The following is a 23,298-nucleotide window of genomic DNA, read 5'->3' on the forward strand; positions in this document are numbered from 1 at the left end:
TTAATACACTGTGTGGTAAGAAGTACCTTTCCAAACTTTACAAATGCCTGCAATCTCAATATTGCTTTCAACTGTAGTTTAGGTGTACAACCAGATAGGCATTTTCTCCCATTCAACATTAAATATACATCTTTGGAAATATTTCAGATAGAAGACAGGAAGAGACAGAGGAAAAGACGGCTGCTTTGGAAAAAAAAAAAAAAAAGAAGCAGTAAATATGTATCAAGAGAGAGCGGTTATTTGAGGAGCAGTTACTTGGATTGATTTGAGACAACATCCTTTTGGAAAGAGAATACACTTCTAATGAGAACATTTGGATAAAGAAAAATGAAAAAAGAGAAACAAGGTACTGCAGCTTGGCTGGTGAGCCCCTACCAGAGAGCCAGAGTGTGATTTTTCTTATTATTCATTTTCCTCTTCTCTTACAAGCACAGTGAACTAAATCAATTACCTCACTTGCACTAAAGGTGTGTCTGCAGTGTACTTATTTGTTTGATATATAACACAAGCTATATTTCACCAAACATAAAAGGCACTACAAAAAGTCTCTTCCTTTTTTCCTTTTCATTTTTAATTCAGTTTAATCCACTTACTGGAGAAGCGTAAAATAGGCTTTTGGGAATTGCTGGGAAGGCGTTTTAAATAGAAATATTTAAATGTTCTCGGAGCCCCTTAATGAGCAAAGTTGCTGATGGTAAGGAGCAATTTCACTCATTCCAGTTGAAAAATGATGAAGGGAATTAAATGTGACCATGTAGGAATGGATTTTTTCGCCCGCCAGGCTTAAGCATAGTTAAAGTGAGAAGTTATGGAAGTACAATGAATGCTTAAAAACCTCAAAGCAGAGATGGTGTGCCCCTGTGACATGCTTAACAAGATATACACAGCACAACCAGCGCCATCTCTGATGCATAAACCTCAATTTCACAACAAGACAGCTCAATTTAGACGGTACATTATGACAGGTAAAAGGAAACGCACACACAAAGTGAAGCATGGACCTACATTAATCAGGAGAAAGCTAAAGCAAATGAATGATGTTGTTTCTTGCGGACTAGATTATGTAAATAGGCAACTGTCTGCTTAAAAATTTTGCAACATCAACTTAAAAGATGGTAGCATAAGTGTTGAGTTGTTTTGTTGCGCTTGGGCGGTGAGAAATGAGTTTCTACAGATTATGCACACTGTGTCTCTTATCCATTATGCATAATGTGCATGATAGGTTGTGGCTGGAGAGTTGCATTATTCAATTTTTTTCACACAAATATTTTCAAAATTCCCTTCTATTCTCTAAGTTCCTGCGATGCATCTAAGGTGTGAACCTTTTCAATGTCATCTCTTCATTTAATTTAATGACTTCTGTCATTTTTATTAATTCTGTTATCACAGAACCTAGATCTGTTTCGTTACCTTTTAATCGTTTTTCGCACCGCTGATGCAGCTTCCCATCAGTCATCAGTACAGTCTTATCTCTTTTAATAGGACTTTGTTTTCAGTGCCGCACAACGAGTACAAGCAGAACTCTTACAAGTTAGAACTTTACTGACCATGAAATTCTACCCATCTGTGGGATAGTTTGGTGCCAAGCACAGATTTCATGAAGCACAGGTGGCAGAAAAAGCACAAGCAGGAATGAGTCTCATTCGAATGATGTGACTCAGAGCGAATTTAGTTGAAAAATAGTTATAGATTTCACAACAGAAAAAAAAACAAAAACAATGAAAGCCTCTGAAGACCAGTCTCCGATGCAATGCCCTTATCTTGTCAACAGCAACCTAAACACCAGCAGCAAATTAAGAAGAACGGCAGGAACAGGGCCCGGACGTGGATCTCCAAATGCTCTCTGCAGGTGCCTTGCAGACACACAGCTAAATGTTTTAGCCTGTTATTGACACTTGGGAGCAGTCTCACAACTATGCGGTACAAACTGTTGCTAGCTGTTGCTAGTCCTTTAGCTTTGCTCTGCTGTGGTAGAGACAGAAGTCAAAGTTGAGATATGCTTTGTGTAGTGAAACTAAGTATGTTGTCTGTACTTTTTTGCTTTATATGGTTCTTGGTGCTTTGTCCTCTTTGTTGGGAAATCAGTTGCTTGCTGTTGGACCCCCCTGGCTCTAGTTGGCTCGAGGTAACTTTCAACTAATCAGCATTTGATCCACATAGCGTCAAATCTAAAGCCTTTGCATTGTTAGCTATCTGGATGACTGCATGTCTGTCTTAGAGTTGAAAAAATGTCCATCTGTAAAGACTGAGAGCTACAAAGGCAGATATCTCTGCATAGATGAAAAACCGTAAGCCATATAATAGCATATTAGCACAGGAGAGAAGTATCTGCAATGATCTTTAAATATGTTTAAGGGATTGTAGTATTTGTTGTCCACAGAAGCTGTCCACTGTGTTAAAAAGCTTTTCTTCATTAATCCCCTGCAGCCATCTGAAGGCAGCAGAACATGTTTGTTGACAAGTCTACATTGTCTAATTTAGGAAGTACGGCCTGAGAGCACAGCAACATTACACAGGACCATCCGCTCTGATGTGCCTGTGCCTTAAATCACTTGCAAATCACAGCAGGCTGCTACCTCATTCAAAACTTACAAAATCATTGTGTCACATTTTAAGGCACGCGGTAACTGACTTTGAAGATGTCATACAATTGAAAAAGCTGAGATTGTGCTGGGTTAATGCAGTCACATACAAAGCTTAATCATCTCTTTTTCCATGTATTTTCATCATCTTTGCAAAAACTCAAAGTGCATTTTTTTCCTCTTTTTCAAAATAACATAATCATATAATTTCCTGGAGAAGCCTCTGTATTTGTTGAGTTTGTGCGCCAGTAATCGGCACAGCTGTTTTATTAAAGCAGTGATACCGGGGATATGATTTATGCACAGCAGAGGAGAGTTGGTGCAGTTTGTTTTCTGGAAATGTGGTAATGTGCAAAATCCACTGATAAAACATAAAGCTCTGCATTTCTAAACTCAGTCCCGCAGTGTATCTATCAGCCAAATGAGCACATCCGCCAGCAAATCTGCTGAATATCAGACCAAAACAGGAAATGCGTGCTTGAATTTGTAGCTCAGATAAGCTTCAAAAGAGGTGAATCAGAAATGCCACGAGACCACCATCTTAATGCTAGATTCTTAGTCAGACAGAATCTGCCAGACAAAATATCCTCCCGTGGTGTGCTCTAAAGCAGGAGGGGAGAAGAAAGAGTGTGGGAAGTGTTGTACACCAATAGCGGCAGTTCACAAAATTGTACATTATCTCGCCCTTTATCAGACATTTAACTGTCGTTAACCTTCTTCGCTGTGCCTACATGCGCTGCAGCCAAACTGCATCCCCTCGAGTCTGCTGCTTGTATCATTTCACTGCAGTCACCAAAAAAAAGAAAAGAAAATGAGAGTAACAAGACACGATTTCCTAAACAAGGGGTCATTTCCACCTCCTCTCATAAACTGGCTGGACATAACAGGGCCTTTCAATTTTCATGCTCACAGTTCAATCAGATCCAAGCCTGAAGTGTAGTGAAGGAGGTGGGTCACTTTGCATTATTGTGTCATGACCTGCTCAACAAAGTCATGAAATGGGAGCAGAATTCGGCGGGACTGTGACATCATCTATAACTTCAGTTTGACTTGTTGCACGTTGTGCCAGTGCACACGCATGATTAAACACATCAGGTGCATATGTAGATGCCCACAGAGTTTGAACAGGCCGATATCTGCTGCTCTGCTTTTTGCACCCCATAATCTGAAAAGGTGCAATTTTTCGTGTGATTTTTTATTGACTCAATGTGAACATCTTAAAAGCTTTTTGGACCAATCACAAATGGAATTTCTATGCATAACTTGACATACAGCATGGACAATAAATGAATTTAAAACAGTTTTCTCACTGATCTCCTCTCCTACGCTGTAATCTTGTTTAAAATGTTTCACCAACCTCCTCAAACTGCACAGCTCCTCTCATAGCATCATCCTCATCAGTTCTCTCCTAACACCCGCCTCTATTTACGCACTGATTAAGTGACCTTACCTCCTCTCCTTTCGAGCTTTGGGCCATCTGCCCATCAGTCTGGCAAATACATTTCTCCATCATTAAAACCAGAACAAAGATTTGCAACGTGACTCATCCAGCTATATGTGCTGTACACCTATGGGTCATATGAAGAAGCCATTTTGAGTTTTAAAAGAGCACTGATTCACTTCTCTATTTGCTGTTATGCATAAATTGCTTTCTCTTCGTTGGTGGCTACAGTTGCCATATGGGGGTTTTCTGATTAAAGATGAAAAAAAAGGAAGTCTGGTCCTTGGAGCTATTATTTCAGAGGCAGACAGTATGAAGTGTCTTTACTTATATCCTTTAAGTCCCAGCTGCATTTCTTTTTAGTGCTCTTGATCCACTGATTTACTGGCATGACATGTGGGAGGCAGTGTGAGCATATGTGTTATTACTCACCGCAAAACCCTGGCTAAATCCTATTTTCTGTGCCCCAATGTAATAACAAGGAGCGGCACCACCCTACCATTTCTAAATGGTGCACTGGCTATATATCAGTTTTTTAATCTACCCTCTGCAGGCACCACATTAATAAGCAACTTGAAAATTTGTCTGTCTTTTTGAGGGGTAGATTAGTTTAAACAGAGCGTGTTAGTATAGGGGAGAAAAGTGTATCAGGGAGGAGGAGAAGGAGAGGGGATAAGAGAGAGAAGTCATAACCACTTTCCCATTAGGCTATTGATTTTTCTCCCTCTCAAGGACACGCTTCAATCCCAGACCCATGTGTAGACTGTCTGTCAGGAATCTATGGCTAAGGCTTTACACACAGTGCGCCTCGGCTGCCTGCATTTGGCCCGGCCATAAATCCGACCACGTTCAATGTGAGAGGAAGGGATGGGCACATTGAGAGAGGGTCAAAGGGCAAGAACTGTAGTTGTGGTGGGCGCTGTGTTGGTGTGGCAGCTGTCAAGGAAACGGGCGAGTGGTGGTGATTGGCGTGAGTTGCTGTGGGCATAAACACAGGGGCAATCAAATGAAAACACAAACAACCATCTAAAAAGAGACACTCAGACACACACACAGGCAAGACATAAATGTTTTACACATGCACACCACTGAGTCGAGGAAAAAAGGGGACCACATCAATGAATTCCACTAAAATCCTTGCTCAAATCGCTTAGTGAAATCCTTGGTGACAGCTATTGATTTTTTTTTGGTAGAGTCTAGTTAATTGGACTCAGTACCCTCTAAAAAGTGTGTGGTCCTATATCCTTTTTCCTTTGTTCAGCTACACTTAATCATCTTTCCCCCAGCTATAGATTTCTCCTTGACTGTGCTCAGATCCATAGACATCAGGTCTGAGAGGACTGAGGGGAGAGGGAGGCAAAAGTTCACGAGGATCAATAAGTGCTTTATGGTCCAGATCAGATGTGCGTGGTAGCCCTTAAAAACCCCAACTACCACTAAGAAGCAAACAGGAAGGAGAAACACAACAGCTCTCCATCAAAGAGAAATATGGAGCCAATGAAACACTGCTCTAACATAGTTGTTGGTTCTCCACCTTAACATCTCTATTAGCATTGAGAATCGTTAAAATTTAAGGCAGTTCCCCCTGAGGCCATGTAACTGGTCTGTTTATTGCATCTGTGTAGACTATTTCATCCAAGTTCTGGCCTTAAAGACCTCCTGTGGGGAAGGTCAAGTTTTCAAGATTGCTTACATATCCCTCGTGTCTTTCAATATTCCACACAACATATTGTGAGCGTAATAAGCGGTCAGCACACAGGCTGAGCATCTCCAACTGCAGTGCACTGAAGACGTTCTCCACGTCACAGATTACAGCGCTAGGGCTTCATATGAAGCACAAGTCTGGCTCACTGGTTATATATGGCAACTGAAAACTGCAACTGCATTCACATTAGGGAGCAAATAATTAGCTTTGTGCTAATAAAATCAAATCAAATCCGTTTATGCGCAGATTTCAGATTGACATGAGAGCCTCTACTACTGTTCTGTTGCTCTCTTTTTTTCTGCTTCATGCCTAAACGTGTGGCGCTGTTTGTGTTTGTTTCATGTGCTGTGCTCACGGTGACATTCACACAGAACAAAGAAGAAACAAAAACAGTTAAAGCTGAAAAAACAAAAACAGTAGCTGAGGACAACTCAAATGCAATAAATGGCTCAAAAACAGGTATTAGCCTGTTGAAACTGTTGTTCCAGGACCTCCTCATTTACAGAATTAAGCACTGTATTTTTGTCCTTTGCTTGACAAAACTGTCTTCCCGTTGTGTTAGCTGGTGGTGTGTCTGGAGCCCTTTTTACACAGGACAAAAAGAAAAAAAAAACTCGCCAACATCCGACTCTTGAGATCAACGTGAAAGTGCATCATCGACATCGAGTCCCAAGTATAAATGACTCTGCAGTAGAAGCAGGCTTTAATTGACTCCTGCTCAGCCTGGCATCAATGGGAACGCAATATCAAGGTGTCACACAGTTTTTCACTGAGAACGCTGTGCTAAGAGCAACAAAAATTAACACAGCTCTTACTTTCTTTACCCACTTGAACAGCTCACATTGAGGCTCTGACACTAACGACTCGTGGACAATGTGAGATCAGTTTTTTTTTCCTTTTATTTTTCCAAGCCTGATATTTATACAAATTCTCTGCTGATTGGGGCTCATGTTCAAGGTCTAGTCTTCAGTAGTAAACTACCCATTATTACCTTAAACATTACCTGTGGGATCCAGTGTAATGCCATCATCTTCATGTTACAGTGGTGACAACATCTGTAATCTGGTTGGGAGAGGTTTCCAGATCATCACTGCACATAAGATTTACTTCTCAATAACTTCCCTCATTAAATAAAGTTTGAACTAAAGAAACTGCCTGTTTTAGTGTGTGTACCTACGAAAAACAGTTTAAACATGCTGCTTTTTGTGTAAAAATAGTATAACTAACAGTGGCATGAGAACTTTTTCGTGCAGGAGTGGGGTAGAGTCGGGGAGGGCTGGAAGCAAGCAGAGAAGGAGCGAGGCGGGATGAATTTGCATATTCACAGGATACGCACATTAAATTAGGCTTAGTTATATCTAAACCAATTTATGCCATAAAAGGATTATTTTCATGAAAAAACTATAAACTTCTAAATTTGCTAGTTTGATGCATAAGGATGAATTTCGCCTGGAGTACTCTAACATGGAGTCACATTGTACAACAGGCAACTTAATATTTTCAGTTTTAAAAAGCATTCTATTTGAAACATAATCCTCTCATAAAACTGGCACACATGTAAACAGTGAATTTGCTAAATGACTCAATATATTGTGTAATTAAAGTTCCAGTGTGTTAAATTCTCAACATACAACACAGACAACAGCGTGTACAAAATGACAGAGTTCCACCCCCCACAGGCATATTCTATCACTTCTCGCTGTTTTCTTACTCAGTATTTCTCAGCTTTTGCATTTAGGGGGACTTTTGCACATAGGAGTACTGTATGTTGTCTTTGAAGCATCCTCTGAAATGTCCAATGAAAATATTCCACAAAACAGTCAGGTTCGTGGGTGCAAATATTAAGCACCAAATATTTAATAGCGGTGAACCCAGGCTAGTGATTTCTGCTATTTTTGCCTTTTAGTCTATGCATCCCACCGCCTGCTTTTTTTCCTCTGGGCAGCACTAATGCCTTCAACTTAATCAGCGATTATATTTCAGAGTCAAACTTTTTTTTTTGTATCGTCTCTCTTGAGCTACAACAGAAATACTTGAATACTTTCGTGAACTTGCACTTTGGGAACTATTGCTTTCTTCCTTGCTGTATGTGTGGGGGTTGGAAGCAGAATCCAATAGTGTTATTATTGAATCTTGTTACTATATCACCTCTTGTGCAGACATTCAGGTACTGTATTGGGCTTGCGAGTTTAAACCATTACATTTCCATTATGATGTCAGCTCTTAAAAACAGAAAACACATGATAAAGGCAAATCACTAAGCAATCAATGTGATGTTGCAACATCAACAGTTCTCCATTTGTTGTTCTCAGTAATGCTGACATAATGCTTCTGGGTCGTGCTGACTCTTGAAACCAGATCCATGCTCCATGGAGGATTAATAGAGCAGCAGCTCAATTATAAAGTCTTAGCATGTGACAAGGTTATAGTTGTACAAAATTGATCTTAAGTGTCCATGAGATATTGCCGCTGTACTTCATCAATTAATTACCCCAATCAATTAAACTGAATTATGCAATAACAGAACAGAATGTGCTTAAGATACCATATAACTAGTACTGTAAGTAGTCCATTATGGTGGAGCGGCGCTCCCGAAGAGGTGCTCGGACAGATGGTTGTGCGAACACACGTGACCCACCTAATGCTGTTTGCGACTTATCAGCGAACAGGGAGGGGAGGTGATTGTGTCTCTCAATTATCCTGGCAGATGAAAGTAACGAGCGAAACAACAGATATACCGCCTCGCTAAATGGGCTCTAATGGAAGAGGCAGAAATTGGGGTGGGAAGGATGGGTGAGAATGGAGAAAAGAAGCGTAATGAGAAGGGGGGGGGAGTGAGAGTGGCCAGATGACACTGGCATGTCAGAAGATGTTCTACTTTTTCAGTATGAAAGAAGGATCGTGGTCAGATTTTATTCATCTGGACAGGTAATTGATGAATTACGTCTTTCCTTTTATCCGGTGCTTTTTTCTTTTGTCTGCCCTTTGTGATGGAGCATTTTCAAAGGGCATGTTTTCCTATACTTTTAAGGGATTTGCGGAGCTATTTCAAAGAGACAAAATCATTTCGTAGAAAAATATGAACACGACTCTTTTGTCGGTTTTCACTGCAGCCTTTTGTAGAGTACAATAAGCACACATACATACATACATACATTATAAAGCAGTGTGGTCAAGACCAGAAACATCCCGTTGATTTGCGTCACAATTACCAAACCACGTGTGTTTTCATGTGACACAAAAAAGAAAGAGGTGATGAAAAATGAGGAGGGAAAACGTGACGTGTATGTGGTTGCTGATGTTGATCGCTCCCAATACACGCTTCATTGTCCAAGATGCTTGTACGCTCTATACCTAATGCTATTTCTCCAGCTGCTGTTAAAATATCCACACCTGTGATCAAAATGGTTAATGATTGAATATTTCAAACAATATTAGAATTATGTCCAGCTTAACAGTTTGAAAAAAAAAGGAAAGAGAGCCAACAAAGTTCAGACAGATATCTGAATGATGAAAAGGCAAAAAAGAAGACCTTCAGGTAGACCCTTTAACAGACTCTGGAGGGGTGGAGCGCTGTTCTGCTGTGACCTTTAAGGAAGAGTCATCAGAAGAAAACCATTCCCCTGAAAACAAACTCTGATGTAACAAGTTTGGAAATTAGCATCTAAAATGAGACTGATACATTCAATAATACCTCTCCAGCTGTGAGGCAGAGGGGTGGATCAATCATGCTTTGGGCTTTTTCTGTGGTAAGTCAGGGGCACCGGGAACATTTCACAGGCAGAGGGAAGAATGGATTCAGTTAAATATCAGCAAATTCTGACTCCAATCGTCACACCTTGAATGAATAAATAATTACTTTTCTTCCATTCACTGAATGGAATGCACTCCAAACTACCAGACAAGAACATACTGAGCCTATCTAATACTTAAACAACCCAAATTAACACGATTAACGCTGCTCAAAAAGGTTTCTTGATGCGTCTTACTTAACCCTTATTTTTCATATCTAATGAAAAGTACTTGGTCAGTTTTGAAGTAAACAATCTCCACTTTTGGGAGGAGTGACACGTTTCTCTTTTCTGGCTGTAGTTTTTTCCAAAATTAGACGCTGCACTGCACAGTAAAGGGAAAAAATAACAAGCAATGAAAAACAAAGAAGAGGCATGAAAGTCATGAAACCGGTGTCCTGCATCTGTTTTCGAGCCGAGACACCAGTCAAAACCGTAGAAAGTGGACCGCTCGGGTGTATCTGTAGGTCCCGACCAGAAAGGAAAGTTCATGTCAGATCTGGTGTTTGTGTGTGAATGTTTGACAACGCCACGCTAAAGTAGCTTCACTGCTTGAAGCAACACGCAATCTAAAAGCAATATATTCAGCTTTAGCTCCTCGTGCTACGCCAGCTCTGTATGCGGTGCACTAACCAGTCTCAGACAGGAGCCTGATGGACTCCAGCACACGCTCAGTGTAGACCCCCGGTTCGTAGTTTTCCATCTCGGCGTTAATGATGTGGACTACGCGAGCAGCTCGGCCCCGAATAGCTCCAGCAGTTCGGTCAAGAGTGTCCACATCTCCCTCTTGCAGAGCAATTACGCATTTATTGACATCCTCGAGGATGTGGTTCTCTGGAGAGAAAAAGAAAAGAATGAATGGGCATCCGGCAAGAGGGACTCAATGTTTGGGAGGTATAATTACTGTTTAATGATGCAATTCTTCTCAAAAGGATACATTTTTATTGTAAATGAAAATTAGCCATGTCTTTAATAGTGTGTGCTGATGATTTCTAGAATTGGATGAAGTCGTTCATCTTACTTATTCTGAGTATGTTGCTCAGTTTAAAAGGCTGGATGGAAAAACTTAACAAATCACCACAAGGTGACTTGTACTTAAGCTGAAAAAAATGTTATACTATGGAGAACATAGTGCCAATAAAAAATTATAGGAAAATAGCAAGTAAATAAACGGTTGTTGTGACATCCTCATAAAAGGAAACATTAATAGACTAAACAAAACGCCCCTAATCAAGCAAAACAAATAGCTACTTGTTCTCTGGTGGTTTTTTCTGGTGGTTTTTCCTTCTAACTCCACCATCATGTTGTTTTGTTTTTTTCCTGATGTTGTTATCTCACTAATCAACGGAGTTTCTCTGCATGGCTAAACTTTGCGAGTATCAACATGGGGGTCATTTTCTTCCGCTCTTTTTTTCTATCTGATCTGGGAGTTAGGATTTGTGCTGCTTCATACCTGACACAGAGAGGAAGTCGTCCACGGAGGTGATGTCATCCACAGCCTCGGTCAGGATACGGACTTGCTTCTCCCACTGATCCTTGAAAACATCCATGTTGTCCTGGGCCACCTTGCTCTGGGGGCGGGCAGCCAGAGTGAGCGCAGCGTTGATAACCTGGCGTGGAGGAAAGGTCAAGAGAGTAAACACGCTCCATATGCGAGCAGCTGTGACTGTGTACACTTATGGGGATAAAACCATGATAGTTATAGGCATCCGACCATTTGTATATACGTGTAAGCTGTCTGTGAATCACAGTCCTTCTCAGCACGAGGTATGCCAACAACATACTATACATGATATGTTGAAAGATATGTCTGTATTTTTCTTATTATAAAACAGACACATGAAGCGACAAACTCATAATAAGGCATTTAATCCATCTGAGGCACATATCCCGGGGCCCATCTTGGTTTTTAGAACCAAAAGTTAATGCATTGATGCATATTTAATAATGCCAGATCTTGTGAACCTGATTCATATTAAAATGCCCATTTTTGTCTAAGTAAAGCATAGTAATGACAAGGGCATCTGTGTGGCCCATGTATCTATATTTTAATAGTTTATGAACAGAAAAAGAGATTTGTGGTATAAAACAATAAGCTATGAAGCTTTGAGCCAATATCAATATTGTAAAGGGGATCTTCTAATTGAGAACTGGTTGTCTAGCTGCAACAGTGCAGATTGTAAACAAAGTGAGCCTGTGCAACAGTTAGGACTGTGACAACACAAACTGTGTCCGATTTCAAATACACTGACGGCAATATAAAACTACAAAGCTGCAGCTTAACCTTGGAAATAATAGATACATTTTACCATCTTCCTTTGCCTACCGTCTGAGAAACGATGTTACCACTTCCTCCTTCGCAAATTCATAGCGCTTCCCCAGAATTGTCTAAAAATCATCCTTTCTCTGCTATTTCAAGCTATTCTGCTTAAAAAAAAAAACTCTCAGAGGACATTTATCTGGGGGATTAGTTGAGAATGGCTCGTAATCACCAAAACACACCGAGTACAGTTTGCTTTGTGTGAAAACATAAGGTGCTTTGAATAGGGATGATATTGTCCTTTAAGAAACTCACCTGTGGACATAGGCTGTCAATTTGGGTGGCAGCCATTCGTACCAACTTCACTCCTTCCTCATTGTTGGAGATGGAGCAAGCCAGGTTGGCCACCTGAATAAAGCAAATAAAGAAAAAGGCACAATCCTTGAAACCTGAAGCTTAACATTTGTTGGTGGGCAGATTTTGCACTGAAAGGGTAAATTTGAGTCTTTAGTAGCTGAAAATCTTTTCTGCTATTATAGAGGCAATAATAGGTCAGCCTTCAGACTAAGACCAATCAAGTGGTTATCTTCAAAAAAAAGAAAAGAACCACACAACTGTGACTTTTACAAGGGTCAACTTATAATTTTTTTTTGCACAGAGAACAAAGCATACAAAAGTTAGGACTTTAATTTGTTCAAGATTTAGTTCTCAAAATAAAGGGAAACGAATAAAAACAAACACCTACGGTACCAACGCACACTGACAGCGGTCATATGCATAAAATATAGCTTGTGTAAAAAAAAAAAGTACAAGCAGAAGTAGAAACTAGTAGAATTTCATTTTTTAAGTGTCCTCCATTCAGCCTTTGTGTGAGGAACTCTAGCTGCCAATCTGTCCTGTCATCTGATGCCATGAAGATATAAATAAAAGAAATAATTTTGATAGGTTCGACAGCAAAGCCTTAGAGAGGAAGGTAAATGTATGCTGATGCCTTTTAGTTGCCAGTCATGTCCAGCCAACTTTTTCAAATAACTCACAATGGTGAGAGCCTGAACTGCCAAGAGTAATAAGTAGCAATGTACTATGATAGATGGCATCCAGGGGTTTAAGGGTGGCATGAGCCCAAAGGATATTTCCATTATTCAATGCAGACATTATCGTGGACTTTCAAAATATATATATTTTTTCCTGTTTTCAAAGATTGATGCCGTTAACCCCCCCCCCAACAAAAAAAAGAAAATAAAAAAAAATACACAGTTAAGCTTTTATTTTGAGACAATTTCTTGTTCTGGGACTTGTATGGCTGAATCGTCACTTAAAGTCTGGAAAGGAGGGCGACACAAATAGTTAGTGCTCTTGTGAAATGAACACATTCAGTCTTTCCAAAGATTAGAATAAGTTTTAAATCAAACACACAGCTCATAAAAAAACAGTCAGTAACCTTTCGGTGACACCGGCGGCACACAAGCTAACATTATGGGCATAAGAAGCCACGCTTTTCTGAAAAAGAAATTCCATTTATGATTGGACCAACAAAAAAAAAAAGAATCACCGGTGCTTTATATCAGATTAAGGAAGACTTTCAAGCAGCCATTTGGGGGATTTGATTTGTTAGAAGCAGCATAAGCCTCAAAGAACTGTGATTTGCACCTGTTGTGAGCAGAAACTTCAAACCCCATAAGAAGCAGCTCATTAACAAATGTGATCAACGACATAAAAAAAAAACATTTAGGAGAAGTACAAAGAGTGCTGCTTTTTATCAAGTGAGTTGATAATGTCTCAAGCAACGTCAGCTGCAGCAGTAATTGTGCCCCAGGCTGGTGCGAAGCCTGACTGCTGTGGCAAAAGGACATCATTGGCTTCATAGAGACAACACAGTTGTGATTTGAATAGCGAATCTAGGAGTTTGGACACAGGGGATAGCTTAGAGATAGGACGGTGCTTAAGGTCACAAGTGTAATCAGTTTTGTTTTGTGGAAGCACCTGAGCAACGTTCCATATTTGGGGAATTTCACCTGAGCTAAAGGTCGTGTAAAAATGTTCAAACATGATGATGTAATAGCAAAAGCACTGAGGCAAAGGTGTCAAAGTTGCTCATATTTATTTAAATGTCTCAGGGAATTACATGTCTCAGGGTAGGTTACAGGTGGGAGAGAAGAGTGCTTTTATGTAGGAGGTGCAAATGAGTGGAGCATTGTTGTGTTTCGGGAATATTGCCTTTGACAGAGGGCCTGGATGTCGCATGATGAAATGAAACCTGTGTATCTTTGCAGTTAATCTCATGGGACAGTGTGCATGACTTTTGATGCGAGGGCTTCTGTCCCGCGGTAGTTGTTTTCACACCCAGATGTTTTGGAGATGTTCCCGGAGCGGCGGCATATGTGCACACAAATGTCCACAACATTCAATCCGGACTTCTGGAGACGATTTTCCACCCAGCCCTTTGATGGAATCTCATCAGGTGGGGGGATGACGTGCGAGCGTAGAAGCAAATTCGATCAGAGCATTTGCTGCAGCTGAGCGCACAGCTGAGTGTATGCGCCTGTGTGTGCTGGAGAGAGTCGCGCCACTCTGCTGACCTGTGTGCTGCCTTCCACTTGCCCCTCACTGCTGTGGCCATGTTAGCCTCACCTGCAGCGTGTCATTTACATCACATTTAGCTTCCTCTGTGCTCAAGCTAGACACTTGCCCCTCAGCCGAAATTCCCCCAATGTGAAAGTCTTGTGTCAACAGTTATTGCGGAAAAAGGGTCGGAACACATTCTCCTGAATATCTCCAGTATGTGTGGGGACAGTGATTTATTTCTGAATCTATTTGAACAAGTGTTTAATCATAACAGACTCTTTAATTACTAAAGTAACATTACTACGAGAGACATCTGCGTCAGTATGGTTTATGTAGTTAAGACATCGCACAGGCTGATAGTAGACTTCAGCTGCCAGAGGATAATTTGATCATTTCAGATCCAAAATGATCAGGTTCCCGTAACATACAAAAACAGAAAGCTGAACTCATTAAAATAGTATTTCCAGTAAGGCTGTGATTCATGACTGATGGGTTTAGAACATTATGAGGCTTTTATGGTGCAGAGAGCTGCTTTAATGCACAAATCAAAAGTCAGATTTATTTTTTTCCATGAAATTTGGTTAGATTCATGTTCGCCTTCATATCAAGCTACGGTTTCTTAATGTCTAACCTCACTTCTTCTTAGAATACATGCACAGGAGCTTATGGGTGCAGGTTCCTCAGCAGTTTTGGGGCTCATTTTGTCAGTCAACAGTCCGCTTGCTTCAAAGACATATGTGCTTGACAGAATTAAAACATTTTATGATTGTGTGTCTGGATGTAGTATAACAACTGCTAGAATAATTCTACAAAGTTGGAAAGAATTAGAGTTGCTATAAAACACTATTACCAACTGTAGCCCGCACCTCTCCTTCCTTGCGACACAAACACACACAAATTGCTGTCCGTCATGGAGTCATCAGATTTATGAGCTGTATTACAGTCGCTCACAATTCCTTTTCATAACTTCACACTTTTCCTAATACAATACCAGCCCCAAACAAATCAGACTGGAACAAGACCCTGGAGCTTTGAAACTGAACAAAACAGACACATGCCTGTTGGCAGCAACGGGTGCCTGTCTGTATTAGCAGTTCCAGTGCTCACATGTCACTGTTCGAGAGAAACTGAGGTAAATCAAATTTGTTTGAGAGGACTCTTGCTTAGAGCTCTGTCTTTTTACTCATGACGGCAATGAACACATTGACGGATTACAGTCCTTTACATGAAGCCCGGCGTGTATGTTTCATGTGGCGTGTGTGAGGAAGTGGGAAATAGAGGGTGATTGAGAGTCAGCACCACAAATGTGTGAGTGGCTGTTTGCAGAAGATTTGTTTGAACACCGCACAGTTCATTACTACATGGCTCCATGCATTTTCTTATTATTCTACCTGATTGTAGATTCTAAAAAGAATTTCATGGAAGTTTTACTATGTTGCATTATTTTTGCAATTTTCTCCACATCTCTGGAAGTTTAATTTGAAACGAACAGGCAGCGTTTATGCAAATTTCTACCAGTAGAAAAAACAAGTGGCCGATAGAAACCGTTAGTGATTTCTTTCTACTGGTTTCTTTTAACTTCAGTGGACTACAGGTGGAGTCCTCTATGCTTTTCAGTGGTCTCAGTCTAAAAGAACGTTTGAAATAGTCTGAGGAAGTAAAACCCTCTTTTCTCATTTCTCCACGGTGCACAAATTAATGTAACATGGTGAACAAACCTGTTCCAATTTCTGGTGTGACATTTTCGTTCTTATGCAATTTGGTGTGATTTCTGTGGGATGAAACTGAAATAACACGAAAAATATCCTTGGAAAAAGTGTTTATGTGCTATTTTCTGTACTTTAGAGAAGAACGAGGCTTTCGAGAAGTAAGGCCAAAGACCTACACTTTTTCCCAATTGAGCACCTTCTCTGATTACAGTATAACTGCGCTACTTGACCAACAAAAAGCAAGTCTTTCTGTTCTGACTTAATTCACTTACACAGCTTCCTATCTGTAGTACTGCAGAGCCCTCTGACTGCTGCAGCATTTCATGTGAGGCAAAGGGGCAGAGGGCTCTCTGGAAGCTGGAAAAATGCCCAACAGGCCCACTTCTACTCCCTGTTACCCAACACCGAGAGCAAGGCCAGGCCCAGTGCTGCAAAATCCAGCCAAAACTACTAATTGCAATTATCTAAGAAACGCTTCTCCTCAGGGTGTTTATCGTTTTGTTTTTTTCTAAACAGGGAATGAGAAAACCCATGGCATAAGGTCTGAGACTGCACTGTGCAAGCATAACGCTAATGGTCAGGGATGTTGAAGTGGAATAAATAAATTCAAAGAGGCACATGCACAGGTTTGCTTGTGTGTGTGTGTGTGAGTGTGTGTAAGTGACAGAGAGGGATGGACAATAGAGAGAGAAAGATCCCTGCTGAATGACCATTCTTCATTTTAGCCTTGAACAAAGAACTATCGATTTCGTCTTTTCGCTCTGCTCTGGATAATCACTTCAATTCTAATTTGATGTAGGTTTCCATGGCAGTCGGAGAGATGGGCATTCTCATGTAAGCTATCTAAATCACTGAAATGGAGCTGAGTAACTGGAAATGGCTCAGATAGTTTTCGTTTTCTTTAAACTCCATTTATTTATCTACTCATTTGTTTTGCTTCTACTATAGGCAGCGCGTTGTCGAACAGGACTTTCAGTGTGTCATCAGGAAACAGAGATCATGGTCATACACTAAAGAACATCTCAGCAGTGTCCTTTTATTGCCGTTTAAAATTGTAAAACTTTCTCACAAATTAGGTCTTTTACGTCTGCTTTTAGAAATACACTAAAAGCATATTTCACTGAGAATTGTCCGACAGAGGCTGCACAGTTTAGCCTTCCTGCAAAACTATCAAGAAAGGCCCACAGCCCTGGTGTTAGGCGAGGTTCCGGGAATAACAGCTTCGCCTGAGGAGATGGCACAGCGGGGACTTCAAGTGGAGTGGACAGCGATAGAAGCGTTCAGTTGAGACGATATTCTAAGTTACTTTATATGATGTCTGACAGCAGTTCTGTGAGGAAGAACTCCTGTTGCTGAAAGAGTATTTATATTTATATTTCTCTCTTTTTTTTTTGCCTTTCTCCTACCAACACGCGCTCACACAAACCACAGGTACGTCAGTCAGTCAAAACAGACGGAGCAGAACATCTAACAGGGGAATATAGTATGAAGAATGTGAAACAATCACATTACAGCCCTCGCAGGAGTACCTCTATTTGTTTTAGTCACGAGCCGTCAGCTCCGAGTGGCGACGACTGCATGTACACGGCGCGGACCGGGGGTGACAGAAACAGGTCGAGGTGCATGATACTGGGTTAGGCAGGCAACCGAGGTTGTGTGAGGTTCAAGTCTACGGAGGATTCCAAGCAGCAGGAGCTGGCGACTTGCTGTGACTGACTAAAAACCACGCCTTTGAAAATCAATCCCTATTACAGAGTGAAGTGTGTATTGCCTCAGGAGGAATGCCCACCGGGCTTGCAGCAACATCAAAAGCAATGCCAGACCTTGTGGCATATTAAACAAGAAAAGTGTGAAATAGCAAGAACAAAGGCAATGGATTTTCAAAGCATGTTCAGCATGATAATGACTGTAGTGCTTGCTCTACACTTGGATCTCGCTCTGATGAAGGCAGCTCTTGACCGCTACACTCTTAATTTTCAGAATTTCAAACCTGGCATCATTACAATGAAAAAAAAAAAATAAAGACGTATTTTAAAAAACAGTCACTCAGTGAGTGATCCTGACGTGTTCATGCAATATTGTTAATAACATCACCCTCGTCTAATTATGTAAAATCAGGGGAAAAAAAAGGTGTTTGACCTAAATCTGTACAGTGAGGCTATAACACGATGTTTGAGTCACTTTGGCTAACGATTGCCATTTTAATTTTCCCCTCTGGTACCTTTTTTTTTTTGTCTACCCACACACTAAATTGCGAGTGACACTAATGCACTTAGGAGTTCTCTCTACACTAAGTCAGAATGGAAATGTGTTTAAGTCAGAGTTTACAAAGTGACATGTTCACTAACATGTGGCTGACTGGGATGGTGTGCTACCTTCCTCCACAAACCGTCTCTCCGAGTTGACCTCCAAGTTCAATGACAAACACAGCTTCTTGCACGGAGACAAAGAGTGTGTCTTACAACGTATGATAACTAATCTTTGGGATTAAATTAGCCCATTAATAATGGTGTGGAATTTGCGGATGGAACCACAAAATAAACAACGGGGACTGTGTTGCATTTAGTGGGGACATTTTTGGATCCGTTGACTTCACATATGCAGGATGACAAGGAAAAGTAATAAAACCAATGCTGTGCTGTAAAACATGGATTATTGTTTCATATCAGCTGCCAGCGATTAATATCAGTATAAAAGAATCCAGACTAGACCCCGAAATGAAAACAAATAAAAGCGATTAGATTAGAAGGTGAATAGAATGCAGTAAATAAATGTAAAAAAAAAAAGAAGAACATCTCAGATTTATTTTATTTTTGCAGCTATAACCCCAGTGGTCTTTTATTCTGTGCAGCTAAACTTTAACTGACCAAGGTTAAGACACTTACAATGACCCTCTGATGGCAACACGAACGTTAAATGACCCCCATTCAATACGGTCAATGACTCTTTAACAGAGCTGCTACTAGGTCAGCATAAGCAATTGTACATGTCCCTTTTGACTAAAGCGTTACAACAGGAACAGCAAGAGCCGCGGTAATGAGACGGTCCCCTCTGCAGCACACTGATAATAGTTACACGCAACGACTTTCTTTCACTGGAAAATAACTTCCACATTAATTACCCTGTGATGTGCTTAAAGTTTCTCCTCAGTGCGTCAGATGATTAAGCTCACCTTCTGACAGCACTGCTTTTAATAGAGTGCTGCTGCGTTCGGTTTATATCCTGTTTGTGTTCACCGAGACGAGACTTCAGAGCTCAGGCCTTGCAGTAATGTTTTCAGTTTCTTTCTTTTTCTGATCGGTACAGCCTGCAACGTGTGCAGATCACACATCCATTATGTTTTTGGGAATGACTAAAAAAAAATCAAACAAAATACTGAAACGCGGCACATTGACAGATGAACACACGATGCTCCTGAAAACAAACCAAAAATGTCAAACTCACGAACAGGCAGTCGGAAACCCTCCTTATCTTGTTGCCATAAATACAAATTTCCACAGCTTTCCCACATGGACGCAGGAGAATGTGTGTAGATGGGATCACACTAGCTTGAAACAAGTCTTTTTTTTCTTTTTTTTGCATGGAGATACTCAGGAGAAATACCCCCCAGGTGCCTGAGTGGAGCCAGCTTCCTCCTGAACTGATTTTATAATGCCGGGGGATTCTCACACCGGTGGCATCATAAAATCAGTTCAAGGAGGAAGCCCACAGCATCAGTTTTAAACATGCCAAGTAAACATCAGGAAATGTTTATCTAAACATCATCATCCAACGTGCCTGATTCCACAAATCTCCTCAGAAAATGTCAACATGTACCAGCCCTGACGACCAAATTGTGCTGCCGAAAACCTGACAGTAAGGGAAACAGAGAGCGGCTGTCAACACTCTGTTCGCTACGTTTGACGATGTAGAATATCGGTGCGTTGGGTGTGCGTGTAAAGCTGAGGCACCATTAGAATATCGGTGCGTTGGGTGTGCCTGTAAAGCTGAGGCACCATCACAAACTTGTGCATGTGTAAAGCGAGGCACTTTGTCCTGGGTTTGAGAGCAGCTTTGCAGGGCACACAACAGGCAGGACTTCATAGAAAAAGTATTTTGCAGAAACTGCAGTCTTCCGTTTACAGCATATTGAGGATTGCAGATGAGGCTTCTGATTTATCCACGAGGATGAGTGTTTTTGTGTCGATAGCTATTCAACACGTCACGTATGTGGATGTATCGCACCGACAAACGAGTGCAAAGGGGCATACGAGCAGCAGAAATGAGTCTGCAGCAGCAACTGTTGTCAGCGCGCACGCTTACCTGCTGTGAATTCTCAGCAACATAACGTGACCTATTTAGACATGGACATGTTCATCTGGCTGGGTAACTTCACCAAATAGTCTGCTCCATCTGATGCAGAAATGAATCATTTGTGTCCTGACATACAGCCGCTCCAGGAAAGTTCAGGTCCGCACTGCATGTGTGGAAATGGCTCAAATAGATCTTTAATAGCGTTGGGCTACACGATGAGAACTCTCTTCATCCTGGGTTCCTTCGACGAGGCACCTCTGAGTTGAGCTACAGTTACAGCTCGACTCGGCCATTTAACCGATTTAACGATTGCCCTTGTCCCATCATACATGCACGGGCGTGAAATCCAGCTACTGACTGAAGTGTATCCGACACCACGACTCTGTGGACCGTGTGGGGAATACAAAAGGTTCAAGACCTGTGCTGCTTCCAACCTTTTCTGTGAGAGACGATTTTTGATGGAAATATTGCCGGAGTAAGTGCACAGACTTCATCTTTAACGTTATAAAACTTTAAAAGTCTGGTTTTGGTCGCATTAACATTAGTTTCTAAAGTCGAGAAAAACACAGGTGCTGGGGTTCCAGCTCACACAGAGGGAGGGCGACAGCTCTTTCGGGTCAAAAAGAAAAGTAAATTTAGCTTTTTAGACACACAGCAATTAGGTGTAAGCTGCTGTATGGTTAAACATACAGTATGATTTAACCTTTAAAAAAAAGCAGAGTCCAAACGGAAAATGTCTAAATCTAGGAGAGAAAACAGAATTTCTCTCCAACAAGATGAATGTGACTTGGAAGGATGCCGAGAGAAAACGTCAGCTGTATTTAATTCACCTGCCAAAAGTCCAGTTGTAGTTAAAGGGAACTTTTACTCAGAATAACCAATAGAGGGGCATAGAGTCAAGATGATAGATCTAACCTTTTCACTTTAAACAAGAAAACTAAGTTGGAGTTCAATTGTATTCTTCTTTCTTTCTCTTTGTTTCTTTTCCCCTGGGTCTCCATGATTTTGATATAGCCATCACAATCACATCACAGTTTCCTTGACAACCATGACTGTGCTTGCATGAAAGGCTGACAGTGTGATTTAGTGTTCTTTTCTCTGGAGCCACGGCTGAGGTTTGAGTGTTACTGCTAGTACCATAGTTGTCTTCTCGATCAATATGATAATTTGCTGTAGGCCCCTGGGGAGTTGAGCTAGTACTGCCTGCAAGGAGGGGGTCAAGCTGAACGCTGGAGGTGGAAGACAAATCCGTTACGGCCAGTACAGACACATGCATGTGGTTCCTGACGTACATATATGAATAAAAAGGAAAGTGGAGAGAGGGGAGGCACTTGATGTGACACAAAAGAAGTTGCTAGTGATCTGTTTGCGGTCAGTTTGTCCATCCCTTTATAAATATCAGAGACCGGTGCATTTTTAAGTGACCGCATGCGCAGAGGTTTGATATAATGATTCATATTTACACTGAAATTTGAATGCCTACATGAAGAGGGCCCCGGGAGGAGAGAATGGGCACCTAGAGAAAAATATCCACAATATAAAATTTTATTGAGCTCAACAAGGGACAGAGATAGGTAATTGAAAGCAATATAAACAAATCAAATCATATGCCCAGACATGCTGTAGAGGAGTGCCTTACTGTTAAGCTTCAGTTTAAAGTCCTGGATATTGGATTATCTTGTTCACATGGCTGTGAATGACACGGCATTAAAGAGAGAAAGGAAAGGAAAGGAGAACAAATGGCTGACTCACTTTGCCTAAGGCATGAAACAACTGCAGTATTCACACTTTGTATTGGCCTCAGTGTCTTGCTACTTTCATGAGCCCTTTCAAGGAGCAAAGGCAGGATAGACTGATCCCTCCTCAGTCTGCTTTGAGGACTCTGGGGTAGCTGGGGGTGGTCAACACCACTGATGGAGTCATCCAGGTGGATACTACAATGGTTTGCAATGGTTTGTTAATCTTAGAATGTCTTTTGCCTTTCAGTCAAGTTAATACTGTTGACATAGGGGACAAACTACCTGTCTCACAGGTCAGGTCATCTCAACTCCCCCCCGAAAACACAGCTAAGCCTGTTTTAACTGTAATATCGATTTCCCTTTGCTCCCCCCCACCCCTCCGTTCCCACCCACTCTCCTTTTCAAGGAGTGCTAGCCAAGCAGTTGGGCTTGGCACCAAAACATAATTATGAAAATGGACCTCTGGGCTGTTCCTTTTAATTTATCTATACATTCCACAGTCCCTCTGCAGCTGAAGCTATTTAAAAACTGTTTCAGGGGAACTGAAATGTTTAACCCATTCTAATGTTAAGAACAGTTTACCTATCGGTGTTACAACTTGCCCAAATCAGGTATAAGACAAGAATCACCCTTTTTAGGGAGAATTATTAGGAAATGCCTGCAGAAACACCGCATAGTTTCGCATAGTGTGCCGTTAGCGTGTCTAACCGCTTTAGAGCTCAATAGTTTCTGTCAAACACAGGCATCCATGACATATGCACAGACTCAGACAGACAGCAGTTGCTGCTCTCACAGCAACTTATGCTTTAATGACCATTGAATCTAAGTCCCAAAAACATACCCATTCTCAACATATTAAACTGTGAAGCATGCATGTGTGTCACTGTTGTCACAGTAACAAAAGACCGAAGACCGCACAAGCACACTGAAAGATAATATCGCTGTGGGAGGTATTGTGTTTCGATGTGCTTATATACTGGTTGAAAACAAAAAGTGCAGCACCTTATTCGACCCATGACAAGATTCTAATGTGATCCACAGGATCTATAACATCGTAGTCCAATCTCAGACAAAATGTGAACACTGCAAGACCTTGACATTTCTCCATATCACATCCCTCTGCCTCCTCACATCTATCTAAGGCACAAGAAAAGCATGATTAGTCCTGTTGGATAATAGATGCACACAGTGGGAAAGGTCAGCGGTTGTCATT

At 41.1% G+C, this 23,298-nt stretch overlaps 1 protein-coding gene across 1 annotated transcript in view; it reads right to left on the reverse strand.

Annotated features, from left to right (window-relative positions):
- ctnna2 (catenin (cadherin-associated protein), alpha 2) overlaps nucleotides 1-23,298 on the reverse strand; it is a 261,478-nt gene that overhangs the window by 22,584 nt on the left and 215,596 nt on the right. The window contains exons 10-12 of the mRNA XM_072385076.1: nucleotides 12,095-12,187; nucleotides 10,973-11,129; nucleotides 10,153-10,353 (exon numbers count right to left, since the gene is read on the reverse strand). Of these exons, the coding sequence (XP_072241177.1) occupies nucleotides 10,153-10,353; nucleotides 10,973-11,129; nucleotides 12,095-12,187 (451 nt within the window). The remainder of the gene's footprint in view (nucleotides 1-10,152; nucleotides 10,354-10,972; nucleotides 11,130-12,094; nucleotides 12,188-23,298) is intronic.

Source organism: Leuresthes tenuis, unplaced genomic scaffold (assembly GCF_036924035.1).
Source record: "Leuresthes tenuis unplaced genomic scaffold, fLeuTen1.0.hap1 SCAF_4, whole genome shotgun sequence".
Classification (NCBI taxonomy): domain Eukaryota; kingdom Metazoa; phylum Chordata; class Actinopteri; order Atheriniformes; family Atherinopsidae; genus Leuresthes; species Leuresthes tenuis.